Source organism: Peromyscus eremicus, chromosome 16_21 (genome assembly GCF_949786415.1).
Source record: "Peromyscus eremicus chromosome 16_21, PerEre_H2_v1, whole genome shotgun sequence".
Lineage (NCBI taxonomy): Eukaryota > Metazoa > Chordata > Mammalia > Rodentia > Cricetidae > Peromyscus > Peromyscus eremicus.
Window position 1 is genome coordinate 51,253,400 of NC_081432.1, and position 17,721 is coordinate 51,271,120.

General features: G+C 42.2%; 2 protein-coding genes across 6 annotated transcripts in view; both read right to left on the reverse strand.

Moving 5' to 3' along the window:
* LOC131926063 (glutathione S-transferase A3) overlaps positions 1–14,538 on the reverse strand; it is a 33,853-nt gene extending 19,315 nt beyond the window's left edge. The window contains exon 1 of one of the 2 annotated variants that reach the window (XM_059281312.1): positions 14,521–14,538. The gene's annotated coding sequence lies outside the window, so the exon portion shown is untranslated. Of the gene's footprint in view, positions 1–1,387; positions 1,509–14,520 lie in introns of those variants that run through there. The other variant, XM_059281311.1, reaches the window with a different exon arrangement.
* LOC131926066 (glutathione S-transferase A6-like) overlaps positions 8,634–17,721 on the reverse strand; it is a 92,483-nt gene continuing 83,395 nt past the window's right edge. For all 4 annotated transcript variants that reach the window (XM_059281316.1, XM_059281318.1, XM_059281315.1 and 1 more), the window contains 2 exons: positions 9,750–9,801; positions 8,634–8,844 (listed from right to left, as the gene is read on the reverse strand). In XM_059281316.1, the coding sequence (XP_059137299.1) occupies positions 8,672–8,844; positions 9,750–9,801 (225 nt within the window). In that variant the 3' untranslated portion in view covers positions 8,634–8,671. The remainder of the gene's footprint in view (positions 8,845–9,749; positions 9,802–17,721) is intronic.

The following is a 17,721-nucleotide window of genomic DNA, read 5'->3' on the forward strand; positions in this document are numbered from 1 at the left end:
TGTATATGGGGAGAGAGAGAGAGAGAGAGAGAGAGAGAGAGAGAGAGCTGTCTTACCAATAGCAATCCACACATAGTTGTGTTAAATTTGTAGTTGTAACTGTCTAAACAATTAAAAGGTTAGGCAACATGTTTACTCTTATCCAAAGAGTTTCCCTCAATAAATAGATTGTATGTAGTTTATAAGGCATATTGCATTGGTTTGTAGACTGATAAGATGGAATACAAGTGAAAAGGAGCAAATAATTAATACATATGTTTGGACTCCAGACATAATTCATGATCATAATCAAAATCTCAGCCAGCAGAGGTGAGGAGTTCATTTTTCTTCCTCATCTCTTTAGTTCTCCTTGCCTTTATGTCTTGCCTCCACATCACAATTGACAATCACGCTTTGGTTTCCTCTATAAAGAAAGCAACTCTAGCATAAGTGTAGGGTAAAAGATCCGAGTCCATTTCTTGGTGAAAAAACTTACCCAAATCCACCCATCCCTGAGCACAAAAACCCACCCATCCCTGAGCACAAAAACCCACCAGTCACTGAGCATGAAAACCCACCAGTCCCTGAGCACAAAAACCCACCCATCCCTGAGCACAAAAACCCACCTATCCTTGAGCATGAAAACCCACCCATCCCTGAGCACAAAATCCCACCAATCCCTGGGTTTGCTCCAAGCTCAGGACTTGAAATCTCACTAATCCTCACCCTGGAAATCTCCACCCTGGAAATTCTTCCTCCAAAGAACTCTTTATAAGCCTGTGTCCTGCTCTCTTTTCTGCTGCTTCTCACCCTCTTGTGTCAATAAATCTCTTGTGTGAGGTTTGTTGTGTTGTGTGACTTAGAGGTACTCATTGGCTCCTGACGGCCAGGATGCCTTTCCCGTATGAGCTGTATGTAACACTTCCATGACAGAACCTCCCCCACTCAGAGCTGCAATGGGGGACACCTGTCCCCATCAAAGCTGCAGCATCTCCATTTAGAAGCTTTTCCCTTCAGAATTCTAACACTTTCCTAGTGGAAGCCTTTCCCCTCAGAGCTGTAATACTTACAGTAAGTATCATGCTTCTCTTCCCTGGACACAATGCCAGGTTTTCTGGGCTGTTACCACCTCTCTTTCCTCCTTAGGAAGTTAATTTGCCTCTTACCATTAAATTCATGCCTCAATTTTCTAAATCTTTCATTTTACCCCTCTATAACAATGTTTCCAGCAGAAATTGAACAACAATTCTTAGACTGTCCTGAAGCATGCCAAGTCTGAATAATATGAGAATAAAACTGATGTTTTCTTGTGCTGAAGTATTTTCTAGGTACCAAAGGAGTGTGTGTGTGTGTGTGTGTGTGTGTGTGTGTGTGTGTGTTAGGAAAATTGATTTGATTTAGTACTTACCGTCTTAAAAAGCTGTTCCCTCTAAAGAGCTCCACGGAAGAGTTTCTGTTTCACAATCTATTTGTTAATTTGAATAAGCCCTTCCCAGTCAAGGGCAGACAATCCAATAAGAGAAAAGCTGCTCCTACATTGCCCAAAGGCTAGAAAGTTCTATGAGAGATTAGAAGGAAAATGCAAAGTCATGCTTGAGTTGCTAAACAGTTTGTTTAATGTGTTTCCTCTTCAATGCTGCCAGTGGAAAACTTGAAGAACAGAATTCCGACAGATTTAACTCTTGTGTGTCAGTGAGGATGGACTTTCACAAGAAACGCCCTGTGAGGTTTCCATGAGTGGCAGGCAAGGGCTAAAACAAGCAGGAAATCTCTGTTTAGCTAAGCTGGGAGGTGCTGTAAAGAGCCAGCTATTGGCACTAGGGAGTATTTCTGTTGAATGGGCCACCAGGTAAGGTACAGAGCAAACAGCTGAGTTTCAGATAATAGTGATTATTAATATGAGTATGTCCCAAATATTGTGGGAATGTGCTTATGCTAAAAGGAGATGTTTCTCTTTGAAATTCACACTGACATGGGTGTCCTGGATTTTACCTTCTCACCAATAGGCCTTTGGATGTGGTTTGTGATCGATTCTTCTACTTTCAGCTACTAATGCGTTTTCTCAATAATGGTGCCTCGGGTTATTTTCATATTATGTGTTTAATGTGCTTCTCCCATGGGCTTTTGTGTGTGTCAAGTCCCTATAAATGGGCATAAAATGTGACCATAGTACCAACTCATTCAATTAATTTAGAGTATTTACAATAATTTCTAACAGAAAGTGAAATAGTATACCCAACCACAAATTATCCATCATTCAGCAATTGCCACGTTTTGTCCATTACACTATAGAGTAAGTTAAGTTTATAATATATCTCCCTCAAAAGATAGGCCCATGTCTAAATTCCAGGATCTTATAAATATGAATTGAATTTGGAAAATGTTCTTTACAGATGTACTTAAACTGTGAAACTCGAGATGAAGCCATCTTGAATAATCCACATAAAACCTTTAATCTAGTGGCAGGTGCCTCCATAGGAGCAGAAACAGATGTGAACACAGTGAGCTGGTGAAGAAAACATCTCAGTGGCATTTTCCACAGACGTCTTTCTTCAGTGAATTTCACATGATGGGCATTTTGTCTGCAGGTATTTCTGTGCACCTCCTGCATCCTTGGTACCCACATTGGTGAGAAGATGTCATCAGATCTCCCTGGACTGGAGTTTGGATGATTGTGAAGTGTAATGTGGATGCTGGGAATCCAACTCAGGTCCATGGAAGAGCAGCATGGAAGTGCCCTGACACTGAAGCATCTCTCCAGCACCCACAAAGACACTTTTAAGACATTCATATCCAGTAATTTTTGCTTCTGTGTTATACATTAGGCTCATACATTAATGGGTTTATACAGTACAGAGAATGACAATGTTTCAGATTCTTATTCACAGTGATCTCTAAGTAGATAAAATTAAAACATAGAATACGTAGATGGAAATGAAGCTAGGAATGACGAAAGTCTAACCACAGCCATGACCGATTCTCACACAGAAAGAAAAAATTGGGCCACTTGCGAGGGTGAAGGCATGTGTATATAGGAGTTCTATGCAGACAACAACAGTATAACTCACATAACAGCCTGGACTGAGAGATGGAGAGGGGATGGATACTGAGAGCAAGACAAAGTCCAACCTGGACAAGATCAGAAAAGCCATCTGTGTTCTCACCCATACTCCATTGTGACAACTAAAGGGAGTTCTCCCACATAATATCTACTTATCACATATATGTTAGCCTCTGTTTTCATTTATCTAAAACTTCGTACTTTTTGCTGAGGCACATTTTAAGCCTTTGTACCTTAACATTTTCTTTTTGGAAGTTGCATCGTTTTAATGGTAAAGTTCACCAAATATTACACATTTTTAAGTGGTAACGACTGGGTGGTATTTAGCACATTCATGGTGTGGATAAACCGTCACTTCTATCCAGGTCCAGAACAGTTTCCCTGATATTTTCCAGTTCAGTCGTTACTTTCTCTTCCCAACAGTCTTTACTCTGACATTTCATGTAAACAGAATCCATGACTGCTCCGACTTCTTCCACTTAGTATGTCTTAGAATCTTCTCAAGATTTCCTCCACTGTTGCAACATGTATCAGTGTATCATTTTTTCCTATGGCCAAATAACATGTACCACATATATGCCATTTTTAATTGCACCAATGTGCCTCTCTAAAACGTTGTAGTAATTTTATAAACAACCACGGTTGATTCTCACACCTCTGTAGGTAGAATGGTTCTTTCTTTTCTTTCTTTAACAGACCATGGAATGGAACCCAGTAAATTATACATGCTAACCAAATGCTCTACCACTGAACTGAGTACACAGCCTCAAAACAGTAATAATTGGGTAATGTCATTAAATATTTATTCATTAATTATGTTGTAATTCTAGAATAACATGCATAAATCATTTTATACTTTCTTTAAATCACATTTAAATAAGTATCTCAAGTTCTGATAAGTCTCCTCATGTAGTTTTAATGTATATATTCTTTGATGTGTAGAGATGCAGTCACTAGGTTAAGTATATTTATGTATATCTTCAAAACTGAAATTTTTATTTAAGGCATAATTCTAGAAATATATTGCAGCAAAATTGCCTTCCCATTGATATAAGTGTTAGGTAGGGTCACATTTAGGACTAAGTTAAGCTGTCCCAATCAGATTCTATCTCTAACATGGTACAGTCAAGAGTGAGAAGACGCACTTCATTCTGCCTGTCAGAGCAACAGTCTCTCGATTTGCTTGCACACACATAAATACATATATCAGTGAACCAAACCATGAGAGCATAAATGCATGTCACGAGGGATGGTTAAGAGGTATCAACTCTCCTGAAGCACTGTGTGTCTTCTTTCTGGAAGGTTCAGAGGAATGTCTTAAGTGCCATCCTGGTACGAATCTATTGGGAACCACTCTGAGATTTTATCAAACAGTCTCATGAATCCGTGGGATGAGATAGGATTGTCTTCGGCTGGTTCTCAGGTCAGAGATTACAGAAATAACAAATATAAGGGGGTTAGTGTGACGAGAAAGAACTGAAGAAGCAATACTTACTTTAACTCATAGTGATCCCACCCCTATGCTAGCCAATGACTTCTGATGTTTCTCATGGTCTATGTAAAAGTCCAATGAACTGTAGGCATGCATCACTAAAGATCAGGACAGTTGCTGAGAAATATGCCTTTTCTCCATCATTTGAACATCGTAGAATATGCTTCTGAAACCTAGATGGAGGAGGTCAGATATTGTGCGTGGCCTCTTCATATGTATGATGGACACGGAGTTAATTGAAGATGTGTGAGGCCCCAGCTGGCAAACCCACCACAATACACCCATTTTTATACAAGCAGAATTACACTTTAAATAACAATGAACAGTCTATTGTAGCAAATACACAAACTAAACCCAGTTGCTTACTGTCTTTATTAAATCTTAGGGATTGGGGCTGAGGAGACAGTACAGCAGTTAGGAGCACATTCTGCTCCTACAGAACACCTGAGTTTGGTTCTCAGCACCCACATGGGGTAGCAGCTTGTAATCACCTACCACTCCAGTTCAGAAGCATCAAAGAGCATGGACCGCATCTATAAGAGATCCAAAATACAAATCTTTTAAAATAAAAGAGTTAGGAATTGGACATAATTACATACTGTATATTTTTATAGAAAGCTTGGTAGGTCTATTTATACTAAAATTACCAGAAATCTAGCCCAATATGCTGTATTTTGATTTACAATGGATATGTTGTATTAGCTGATAGAAAACGTTCATCTCCACCCTAATCATACAGTACCACTGCCAATTACGAGGCTCATCATTGGTTGAAGTATTCCCATGTGCAGGACCACAGTTGTTGCTACCTCTGTCTTATAGTTGATGAAACCATGTAAAGAGAGGGAAAAGCCAAGTCTACCCTTACACATGCTCAGTTACGAATGTGAAAATTCACACTCAGGATACAGGAGTAAAATAAGGGCAGATTTGGGACACACAGAGGCCAAGACCCTGGGACCCTTTGAGGAAACCCTGCAGTGAGAGGTTCTCACCAGTTGCAAGGATAAGGAGGAAGCAGTCACTCTTCTCTCCTTGGCTGTTAAGCCACATCTGAGTCAAAGCAGACCTCAGACTGGGCTAAATGTAGTTCAAAGTTACAATTCTTTACCTAGTTTCTAATTTACTGCTCCTACAGGAAATCTGTGTTATGTCCCTGGAGGGTGTATTTTGCTTTGGGATTTAGGAAAGGGGATGTTCCTGCATTCACTTACTCTTAACAGCAGGGCAGATGAACGGGATGGGGATAACACTGGCTAAGCATCAGTCACACGCTGGTCAAATTAGTGAATTTGCCTTCATTTTACCCCAGAAGAATCAGTGAAGGTAATGACTGGACTAATAAGGGGGCTGCACTAGCAATTCAAACTATAAAAGGAGAGGAGTTGAAAGTGCATGTAATGATTAGGGCAGTATTTCTCAACCTGTGGGTCATGACCCCTTTGCAATTGCTTATCAAATATTTGGAGTTCACATATCAGATATGCCGTATATCAGATATTTACATTACAATCCATAACAGCAGAAAACTACACTTATGAAGTAACAAAGGAAATAATTGTATGGTTGGGAGTCACCACAACATGAGGAACTGTATTAAAGGGTCACAGCATTAGGAGGTTTGAGAACCACTGGACTAGGGCAAGGGTGAGCATATGGTTTTCTGAATCGATAGAAAATGAGACCAAGAGAGACTGAAGGCAGGGGTCTCACCTATGTTCTTCGTTCATGGTGACTGTGCAGGAGTGACGCTCCTCTCCACAGGTGAGGTGTCATGTGCATTCTGTTGATTTGTTTGGCTTAAAGACTTGTCCATACTTAGGAAGCAGAAGTCTAATTTGATGTATGATGAGATTGCATCGTACCCTTGAACACAGTCTCCAGCCACCCATCCTCAAGTCAAACACACTTATCTTGTGATGGGTGGTCCTCTCCAGCCCTCTGCTTTCTGCCTGTGGCTTCTTTCTCTGTCTACAACACACACCACCTATGCTGGGGGCCAGAGCACTCTGATCTTTTTGCTTCAGGCTAATGTCTGTTATAAACCACAACCAAAGGTGGGAAGATCTTCAAAATTAGTTTTAGAATGTTTTTATTCTGTGTGTTTGAGTGTCCTGTATGCATGTCTGTGTGCCTTTTGTGTACCTGGTGAGCAGGGAGGCCAGAAGAGGGTACTGGATCCTGCAGCAACTGGAGATACAGATCTTTGTGGCCACATGGGGGTGCTGGGTCCTCTGGAAGAGCAGCCACTGATCAAACTGTCTAGCCATCTCTCAAGCCCTGCAAAACTAGTTTGGCTATACTTTTTAAAATGTACTTTAGTTTTTGTGTATTATGCATTTGAATACAGACCTGTTGTGTGGACTTTGTAAGGACAGTAACACGTTGATTAAGTTCAGTCAACATCTAATATATGTTGTTCTGTCTTAGCAATGTGGAAAACGGGACAGAGCAAAGACCCAGACAATGAAATTCAGTGGCTCCAGTGACACTTGTGGCTTGAATAGAAACACAAGGACTTATTGGAAGCAGCATTCTCAAGGCCTGGACTCAGCTACAGATGGTTACACAATTCCCCAGACTGTTACATAATGCCCCAAAGTTCAAACCGTGCTTAGAAAACATCCAGAAATTTTCTTGCAAGAATGCATAGTATGAAGCCCTAATTTTTTATGATTGTCCAATTTATTTTTGATGCGTTTAATTTATTCTTTGAAAATTTTATACAAGTGTATAATGCATTCTGTCTGCTCTCATTCCTTGCATCCTCATCCTCTTCCCATCCCCTCCTCCCAAAACTCCATCTCTCCTCCCACAAGTCCATTTCCACCCTGAGGCCCTTCCAGTCATCAAACATAGAAACACTAAGGCATAAATTCTTGAAAAAGAATTAAGTCTCCACAGCAATTGATGTGTGCTGCTGGTCACGAATGCTAAGTGTTGGTTGGACAGACAGCATTGGCTTTGAAATGTTGAGTGGGCACTTCAGTGCTCAGGTTCACCAACTAAATATTTCCAGTGATACAGCTGCTGGCTTTTATCTTAATTTGGTCTGTTATGTAGAAAAGGATGTCAAGTGCTTCTAGTTACATATTTTGCTGATTTCTTCCACAGTTTGAAAGCTTCTATGAGCCTTTCTGTACAAGAACAGAAGAGGGCATATTTTTGTTTTTCTTCGATATACACCAGACTGAGGTAGTGATGGGTCATCGATAATACTGTATTTAACTATTAGAGGAACTACCAACATTTCAGATCAGATTTTAAGTTCTTTTGAAATAAATTGGCATGTTTGTGTGTGTATATGCATACCCTTGTAAATATATGTGCACGAAGAGGCCAGCGGTCAATGCCAGGTGTTTTTCTCTATTGCCTCTCAGATAAACTTGGAGCTCAGATGCTCCTACTAGACCGGCTGCAAGCATGCGGGATCCACTGGCTCCTGCCTCCCAGCACTGGGGTTACTGAAGCACACTGTGGCACCGTGGCTTTATGTGGATGCTGGATGTCACACCTTCAATGTGTGCACTCGGATAGGAGGGATTTTATTGACTGAGCCACGTCCCCTGCCACCATAGTTGACTAAATGTCAGTGAAGCAATTCTACCACAGCTGGGAGGTAAGCTGCCAGGTTTGGTGGCACTGACTCAATCCAGCTGCTGTAGTTCTACATGACACGAGCCAGATGACTCCAGGATCTTAAGCATCTCGATTCTATTACCCTTGAACACTGGTCTAGTCCATGTAATTAGCTAGTAGCTTAATTTCCTAGTCCTGACCATGATCATTCCTGGAAATTAAAAGTTGGCAGATGAAATCCTTGCATTGTCAATCCTTCATATCTAGACTTCGTGTTCTGAGCAGCCAGCTGCGGAAAAGCCTGAGCACCTGGAATAATGTTTCTACTGTTCTCGTGAATTCAAAGCTGATGAGAGCTCTCCAGCCTCTATCCCTGTTTTGTGTCTGAGAACATCCCTGGTTATTGTTACAGTCACCAGGATCCACCCTACCATTACTCATCCCTCATCACCAGAGGACTCTGCTATACTTCAATCCAATATAAATACCAAGGCAAGCCTACTGGTGGCCATGACCCCCTGCCATAGATCTGATCATTCAATGAAAGACTTAGATCCTTCTCATGATATCCATTGATACTGAAATAGAAATATACTGTACAGGGCTCTCTCTTTCATGTCCTTCCCATAGAGGTTGTATTTGCTGGAAAAATAGTTGAGAATGGCCCTGGTCTGCACCAGCTTCATTCCGTCCACCTCCACCATGGGCACTTGCTGGAACATCAAAACTCCATCTTTGAAAAAGGAAAACAAAAATAGAGAGAGATTTGGGGAAAAATCCCTGGATTACACATATGCTTTCAGAATAAAAAGACATCAAATGACTAAAAATACAAGAGGAAATACATTATAGCTTGATAACTTAATATTTCTAATTAAATACAATTAGTATTTTTTAAAGAATCCCATAGTTCCTCCCTCCTCAGCCCTTGGTCAGTAGCATACTAATTCATTTCTGTCTTGTTACCCATCCAGACACATGCCAGGGAATTTCTATTTTTTAGTATTGACTTCTATTCATAGCTATTCTTAGGAAAGTGGGAGAGAATGCAACAAGGTGATCAATGGATAGCAAGGTTAGTCCAGAGAACAATTTCTATGTCAGGATCTTTGTGTGGTCTTCTAATCATTGCAGGAGGCAGTGGGCCAAGGAAGGCATGAGTCCCTAGCCCCATGGCTGCCATCCATTCCTGTTTCTTCACCTCCTCACACTCTAGTCTGAACCTCCAATCCTTTAGGACCATCTCACTATAGATTCTTAAGGACGGGCAGGGCGTCATCTGGTCAAGCCACCAGACTGAAGAACTCAAGGTGAGCACTGGACTTGCATCTTTTCTCTGCCCTACTGCAGGGAAGTGAGCAGCATGGGACTCTGAGTGCTCTATATCTCAAGAAAAGTGGAGAAAGAAGGGGAAGGCAATGGGGGATGTTTCATTAGCAAATACTCAGAGGCCTAGCCCTTTATAACATTAAGGGAGACTCAAATCTGCCCAAAGAACCCTCCTCATTTATGTTTTTCCTATTCTCTCCTCTCTGGCATCCCTGGGAACCACCCTATAAACACACCCACATGACCTGGGGTCTAACCCATCTATCTGGAAGACACCCCTGTCTGGGGTCTTTGGGTACTTGAGCTTACCACTTCTTAACTTCTCCAAGTCCTCATTGGTGTGTATAAATTCCTCTTTATACTATAAAGCAGAAACAGCAAAGGAGTTGTTAGTTTTTCTTTAGTCTTGCAGGCTTCTTCACTTGAATACATTCTCCTCCATACATAGTGTAAGTGAGGGAGCACTTTGGGGTTGGCAGTGTATGCAAAAACCTGCTTACAGCTGTTTGGATGCATGTTTGACCTGTCAAGAGAGCACAACTCACGGCATGTAGCTGATCATCCTAAAAGTCCTTTCTCTTCCACCCTGCTCCTCACCAAGAACTATGGCAACTTCACAGCCTGGGAGAGATTTCACAATAAGGGAAAGCCTGCAAAGGTCTTCTCATGGTGAAGCTGTAAGATTGCAGGAGTCTGCATCTCCAAGTAAGATCACTGGGTCTGCAGCACAAGATGTGACATGGACCAACAGTCTCTGTCCTAGTCAGCTTCAGCTGTCAAGTTGACACAGCCCAGAGTTACCTGAGGGAGTCTCAACTGGGGGATGTCATTGATCAGATTGGTCCATGGACATGTCTGTAAGGCATTTTTGTCATTGCTAATAGATATAGTCCAGCCCACCATGGGTGGTGCCATCCCTGGGCAGGTGGGCCTGAACTACAAAAGGAAGCTACCTAAGCAAGCCAGAAGAGCAAGCCAGTGCAACAGCAATCTTCTATGGTCTCTGCCTGAGTTCCTGCCTCAGCTTCCTTCAGTGACTGGCTTTAACATGTAAGCCAAATAAATCCTTTCACCCAAAACAGGTTTTGGCCAGTGGTTTATTTTTAAGTTAAAAAAATGTATTTTTTTTAAATATAGCTGTTTTGCCTGCATATATGTCTTACATGACTGTGCCTTCAAAGGCCAGAAGAGGGCATCAGTTCCTCCAGAACTGGAGATACAGATACAGTGTCAGAAATTAAACAGGGATCCTATGAATGCTCTTAACCACAGGGCCATATCTCTAGCACCTAGTCATTGTTTTACCATAGCAACAGAAAGCAAACCATGGCAGTCTCTATAAAACCTAGTTTATAATTTACATGACTGGTATGGATGACATGATTCCTGGATGTCACATGATATGGTATTAACTCCTCTTAACTAGAATTTCCTCTTCTGGAATATATGGAAGTTCATGGTAGAATTCTCAGTTTAAAGAAATGTTCATAGTGCCCACAGTAAAACAGTAAAGAAAAGGATGAGTTTCATGATCTTATATGATCGAATATATGTTTCCACAAAATATTTAACCAAGGTTGACAAGATGGCTGGGCTGGTAATGGCATTTGCTGCCATATCTGATAACTGGAGTTTAAACCTTGTGGCTCACAAGGTAGAGGACTAGAACAAACACCCACAAGTTATCCTCCAGTCTGTACCTAGTCATCCATAGCACGTATATGTACACACGTGAAAACACAGGAACATAATTAAAGACGTAAAAAAAATCAGGGTACTGATGATTGCACACATTCATTATAACACTTCATTTTTTTGTGTATTTATTTGACCTTGAGTCATTGTTAAATCTCACTCTCATTAATCTAATCTATATAGTTATATGACCTATATCTTATTTTGTTACTAGAAATAATTCACTAAGCCATTCGAACCACTTAGAAATATTCAGGTGTGTGTGTGTGTGTGTGTGTGTGTGTGTGTGTGTGTGTGTGTCCAGAAGGATGATGTGTCAGAATTCTAATGGATGTCTTGCTATTTCCTCACACTATCTTTTCATTTCCTTTTCATTTAAAGCAACTGAATATTGGTGATCATCCACTCTGCTCTTCATCTGCCTCTAGAAATCGAGCTTATCCAAGAGCAATCACTTCGGTCAGAAAGACAGCCCGTGACAGGGCTGCCGGAGACTGATCTGATGCCCTGAGGAGTTCCCAGTACTTACTACAAATGTAGCAATCAATTTGGCCAGACATGGGTGACACATGCCTATGCAATGGCAGCATTCTGGAATTGAGGCAGGAGGATGACAAGGTCATGGCCAGCCTGGCATATGCTGCAAAACTAGTATAACAACCCTCAGTTTGGGAGCTAGGGAGATGCCTTAGAGGTCAAGAGCACTGGCTGTTCTTCAAGATGATCCAGGTTCAATTCACAGCACCCACGTGACAGTTCACCATTGTCTATAACTCTAGTGCTGGGGATCCAATGCCCTCTTCCGTCCTCCATGGGCATCAGCCGTGCTTACGTTTCCATCATACATGCAAGCAAACCATCCATACACTTAAAAGAAAAACCTCAAATAAATTTTCATATCATTTTGTCCTTATATCGTATATCAAATATATAACTATATTTAACTTTATAGAATCTATAAAAATAAAGTCATTAGAAATAATCACGATTCTTTCTGTATTTTGATGCTCATATGATTTATGATCTAGGCTGTAACTAATAAATAGCTCTGCGTTTTGAGCACAATCATTGAAGATCTCCCAGCATTTGTGTCCTCGTTTGTAATAAGGAGAGGGTTTTCTATTCATCCGTCGATATTTTTAAAATGTGAGACAAAGTCTTACTATGCTGCACAGGCTAGACTCAAGCAATTCTCCTCCTACTTCAACCTCCTGAGCAGCTGGGGTCCTAAGCACATGCCACTGCACCCAGCTGGGCAGAGTTTTCAAAGTACACAGAGTAGGGCTGCCCCACATCACACTGGACAACAAGTACTAACTCTGATTGCATAGACTGTGATTTATTACAGTTCTGAGTAGTGATGGGCAGGAATATTTTCATCTCTGGCTGCTTGGTTGGAATGCTGGATTGTAGACGTACACTGTACACTGTCACACTGCATTAGATGACAGAGAGTGAGGTTCTGAATGCCACCAATTAGCCAAGCATCCATTCAGGAAACACAGCGGGACAGAGGGGATGAGCAGTCATTGGAAGAGGCTCACCAAGGTCTGATAGGGATGGTGCGTTTATTGGTTATGGTGAGGACGGTGGAATGGATGGGTCTGTCATATTCAGTCTTTGGGCACAGAAGACCCAGAAGGTCTGAGCAAGGGTCCGAGGCAGCCTGTGCTCAGCTCCCTCTTCAGTCTCCCTGGGGTGGACAAGAGGAGGCCTTGATACCGAGTTCTTTGCTTTTACTTCACCCTTCTCTTTAGAACGCATTCCTGCAGAGGCTGAGCCACAAGTGGACATCTGCATGATTGAACACAGACTCCTCACAGAACGAACACAGTAGAAAGGCACCCATTTGTATCTGTGGGCTGCTCTCTTTGCACCTGGGAAGCATCAAGCACGCCAGGAGCAAGGGTGAAATGCAACCCTCAGGGTCGTGTAAACACAGCGCCAGGAGGCTGGGAGAGCATTGCAAGTCCCCTCCCAGGACACTGCCTCAACCCTTAGCCATTTTTCCCAGCTTCTATCCAAGGGCAAAAATCTCCTGAGTCTGTGATTTCCATTCAAGTAAATCCCTCCCAGATCACAGGTATCTTACTGAGACGTGTTTTACCCAAAGATGCCTCTAGAGGGCAGCACCCAACACGGTCATACAGAAAAGTACCAGTGCCTCTTGAACATGAGTGAAATGCTTGACTGTTCTAGATGCTCCACTATTCATTTAAACCTCCTTGTTGAAGCCATATGTGGTGATGTGTGCCCGTAATCAGGAAGCTAAGGTGGGGAAATACCTGGAATTTGAGAGCAGCCCAAGCTACACAGCGAGTGAGCTATAAAACAAGACCCTCTCAGGAACAACAATGGGCCACCTTTTTTACCTCTTTGTATTCCCACAGGTGTGTAGGATGCTGAGGGCAGGACCAACTAACTGTCTTCCTCACTGGGTATCCTCGGGACTTAAAAGAACCTGGCACTTACTCGGTGCTCAAGACAATAATGTCTACAGTGTCGGCCCCACCCTGAACAAGCAGCCTGTTGCTGTCCACTCCTGACTGCCTCTCAACTGAAGTTTGTATTTCCACTCTACTTTCATTTGCTAAAATGTTATATATTAATTCTTTTGCTATGGAATAGTAATCAATACAATATATGGTTGTTCCTTGGGGGCCTTCTCTGAGGATGTGCTGAGCAGTGACCTCTCAAATTGCCTCTTACCCAGTTCAAATATCATGTATTTTGTCTCTAAATACTTAAATGTGTTCTCTACACTCTAAGAACTCTTTTAGGGGAGAAACCTCCCGCCAAGACATGTTCACATCTAAAACAATAATAATTCATCAGTGTTACCAAACATTCAATATACATAACACTAATTCTTAAATAAATTTACAAGTTATTTCTTGTTTATTTTAAATGTTATGATACAAAAATATAAATAAAAGAAAATCACACACTGAAATTAACCAGACCCAAAGACTATACAACTCAGTGAACTTCTATACAGTCAGAGTTATTTATTTTTCACACTCTAAGTCTCCATCCAAATGTGGTGCACATGTGACTAATGCCTCGAAGTTGTTACTGTTTGTGTTGTGGTAAGAAAAAAATTTCAACTATTTATTAATTCATATCTATTCATGTGTATCTTTAAAACTGGTAATCTTAATTTAAGGCACAAGGTAACAAGGGCCACACTCTCTTGCCAAGTCTACCACCAAATTTACAATCCTCCTGCTTAGACTTCTGGGATTAAAGGTTTGCCTTAAGAAGCCAAACAGGGCTCCATTCTTTAGAAGACACTCAATGGGAAACACCTCCTGACTGATGTGAGGAACTCAGTTGACACAGTCTGTTTTAGGTGCATCTGAAGATGGACCACCTCAAAGCTTACCTCTACTCCAGCTGCAGCCAAGAGTCAATAGACAGACTCCATTCTGCCCTGGGCCTCATCATAATGAAATAAGGGCTTCCCTGACATGGTATAGCTCCTCAGATTCACTAAGTATGAATGAATGAATGAATGAATGAATGAATGAATGAATGAATGAATGAACAGAAGCTAAATGTACTTTGGGGTTGTGGTAAATAATTCTATAGTACAGAAGAACTACCTCAGTGAGCTTCAGCTGTCACGTTGACACAGCTCAGAGTTACCTGAAGGAGTCTCAACTGGGGGATCCTCTGATGTGACTGGCCTGTGGGAGCCTCCCTAGGGATTTTCTTCATTGCTAGATGAGGTAGGAGGGTCCAGCCCATCATGGATGGTGCCATCCCTGGGCAGGTGGGCCCAGACTACCAAAAGAAGCTAGCTAAGCAAGCCAGGAGAGCAAGCCAGTACAACAGCAATCCTCCATGGTCTCTGCCCAAGTTCCTGCCTCAGCTTCCTTCAGTGATTGTCTGTAGCCAGTAAGCCAAATAAACCCTTCCCTCCCCAAACTGATCAGTGTTTGATTTTTAAACTAGATATATAAATATATAAGATGTAAGGGTGCTTTGCCCAAATATATGTGTGTGGACTACTTGCATGCCTGGTGTCTGCAGAGGCCAGAAGAGGGCATCAGATCCTCTAGAACTGAGGATACAGATGGTTCTGAGCCACCATGTAGGTATGAGGAATCAAACATGGATCCTCTGGAGAAGCAGCCAATGCTCTTAACCACTGGGCCATCTCTCCAGCACCTACTCAGTGTAATATCATAGCAACAGAAAGCAAACCATGGCAGTCTCTATAAAACCTAGTTTATAATTTACGTGACTCTATGGATGACATGAGTCCTGGGTGTCTCATGGTATGGTATTATCTCTTCTTAACCAGAATTTCCTCTTCTGGAACATATGGAACTTCATGGTAGAATTCTCAGTTTAAAGAAAGATTCATAGTGCCCACAGTAAAACAGTAAAGAAAAGGATGACTTTCATGATCTTATAGGGTTGGATACATGTTTCCACAAAATATTTAACCAAGGTTGACAAGATGGCTGGGCTGGTAAAGGCGTTTGTTGTCATGTCTGATAACCTGACTTTGATCCTTGTGGCCCACAAGGTAGAGGACTAGAACAAATTCCCACAAGTTATCCTCCAGCCTCTACCTGTGCATCCATAGCATGTGTATGCACACACAAGTAAACACATACACAAAATAAAAATGTATCTAACTTTCTTCTGCCAAACTAAGAGCATTTTAATTTATATGTTGAGAGTGGCCCTCCCCTTCCGCCTTCTCCATCCCAACCACCCCGCAGGCCCGAAGAGACCACCGGCAAGATTTTCTTGTGGGCAATCGGCTGAGCTGGGCAGATGTGCAGCTCCTCGAAGTCATCTTAATGGTTGAAGAGAACAAGGCCAATGCTCTCGCAGGCTTCCCTCTGTTACAGGTAATGCTATCTAACAGTTCCTAAGGACTTCAGAGAGAATGAACCGGTGGGGGTTATTTCTTTATTCCTTCACTCAGTCATCCATTATCCTTGAAGAATTCACTTTCATCTTGATGCTACATCCGGTGCTAGAAATGTAAAGATGCCATCATTAGACACATCTGGTCCAGAAAACAAGCACACAGGCAGGCACCTTCCACCCAATATGCTCAGTTAAAAACATGGGGAAGCAGGTAAGGCCAGCTCGACCATCTCAGGGACCTGGGAGAGACTTCTGCAGGAAGTGAATCTCCGTGACTTTCCTGGCATGTGGGAGAACCTTAATAAAGGTGCTTCCTAAGCTGGTGCAGTGGTTCACACTTGGGGCTGTAGCACCGCAGAGGCTGAGGCAGGAGGGTCTCAAGCTCAAAGTCAGCCTGGGATGCAAAGCAAGATCCCTTTCTCAAGAACAAACAGTTGCTTTCCTCTGGGGGGCGGGGCAGGTAAGATGATGTCACGTCACATAGCAATTTCTTAACAACACACGGAGGAAGCTCATCTTCCCTCCACTGTCCCAAGAACCAAACACACTTTCACTCACTCATTTAGAGCATCCTCAGAGTAAAGAGACAGAACCTGGAGGTTAGGAAACCTCTACATTGTGAACTGGTAAAAAAGATTGGGACTCAAACCTTAATCTCATTACACAACTATCAGATAGATAAATCCCAAAGTTGGTCATTTTAAAACTAAACTTGAAATATTTGGGACTTACTACAATTCTGAAGCCTCATTTTTTTTCCACTTCATATTACAGTGTAAACTTATTTGGAATAGCTATTATTCGGTTCACTTCTCATTTTTTTAATGTTGTGGGTGGGGATGGGACCATGAGGGATCGAGTTGGGGTTAGATGAAGGGGGAAGAGTACAGGATAAACAACCAGAAAAGGGGAGCATTTCCGGGTGAGGTAGAAACCTAGTGCAATGGAACTCTCAATGATCTACAAGGGTGACCCTCGCTAAGAGTCCTAGCAACAGAGGATATGTAGTCTGAACTGGCCATCTCCTGTAACCAAGAAAGACTTCCAGGGGAGAGACTAGGACACCAACCCAGCCATATAGCCTTCTACCTACAGTCTGTCCTGCCTATGGGATGTGCTGGGGTAAGGGTGGCAGAGATTATGGAAGTGGCCAGCCAATGACTGGTCCAGCCTGAGACCCATACCATGACAGTGAGCCCACCCCTAAAACTGTCTGGAGTGCCAGGATCCAGAGTCTGGATGGCCCAGAGACCTAGGATAGAACCAAACATGATTAGAGAAAAAAAAAATGTCAAAGTAATGATGCCCAACGTTATTGTGCTATACTCATAGATTGGTGCCTGCCCCAATTGTCATCAGAGAGGCTTCCTCCAGTAACTGATGGAAACAGATGTAGAGACCCATAGCCAAACATTAGGCCAAGCTCGAGGAATCCCGCTGAAGAGAGGGAAGGATTGTATAAGCCAGAGGGGTCAAGGACATCACAAGAAAACCCACAGAATCAATTAACCTAGGCTCATAGGAGCTCAGAGTCTGAACCGACACCAATGGAGCCTGCATGGGACTGACCTAGGCCCTCTACATATGTGTGACAGTTATACTTGTAGGACCCCTAACAATGGGAGCAGGGAATCTCCCCAGTACTTTGGCTGGCTTTTGTGAATCTATTCCTCATAACCCTCATACCAGGTCACCT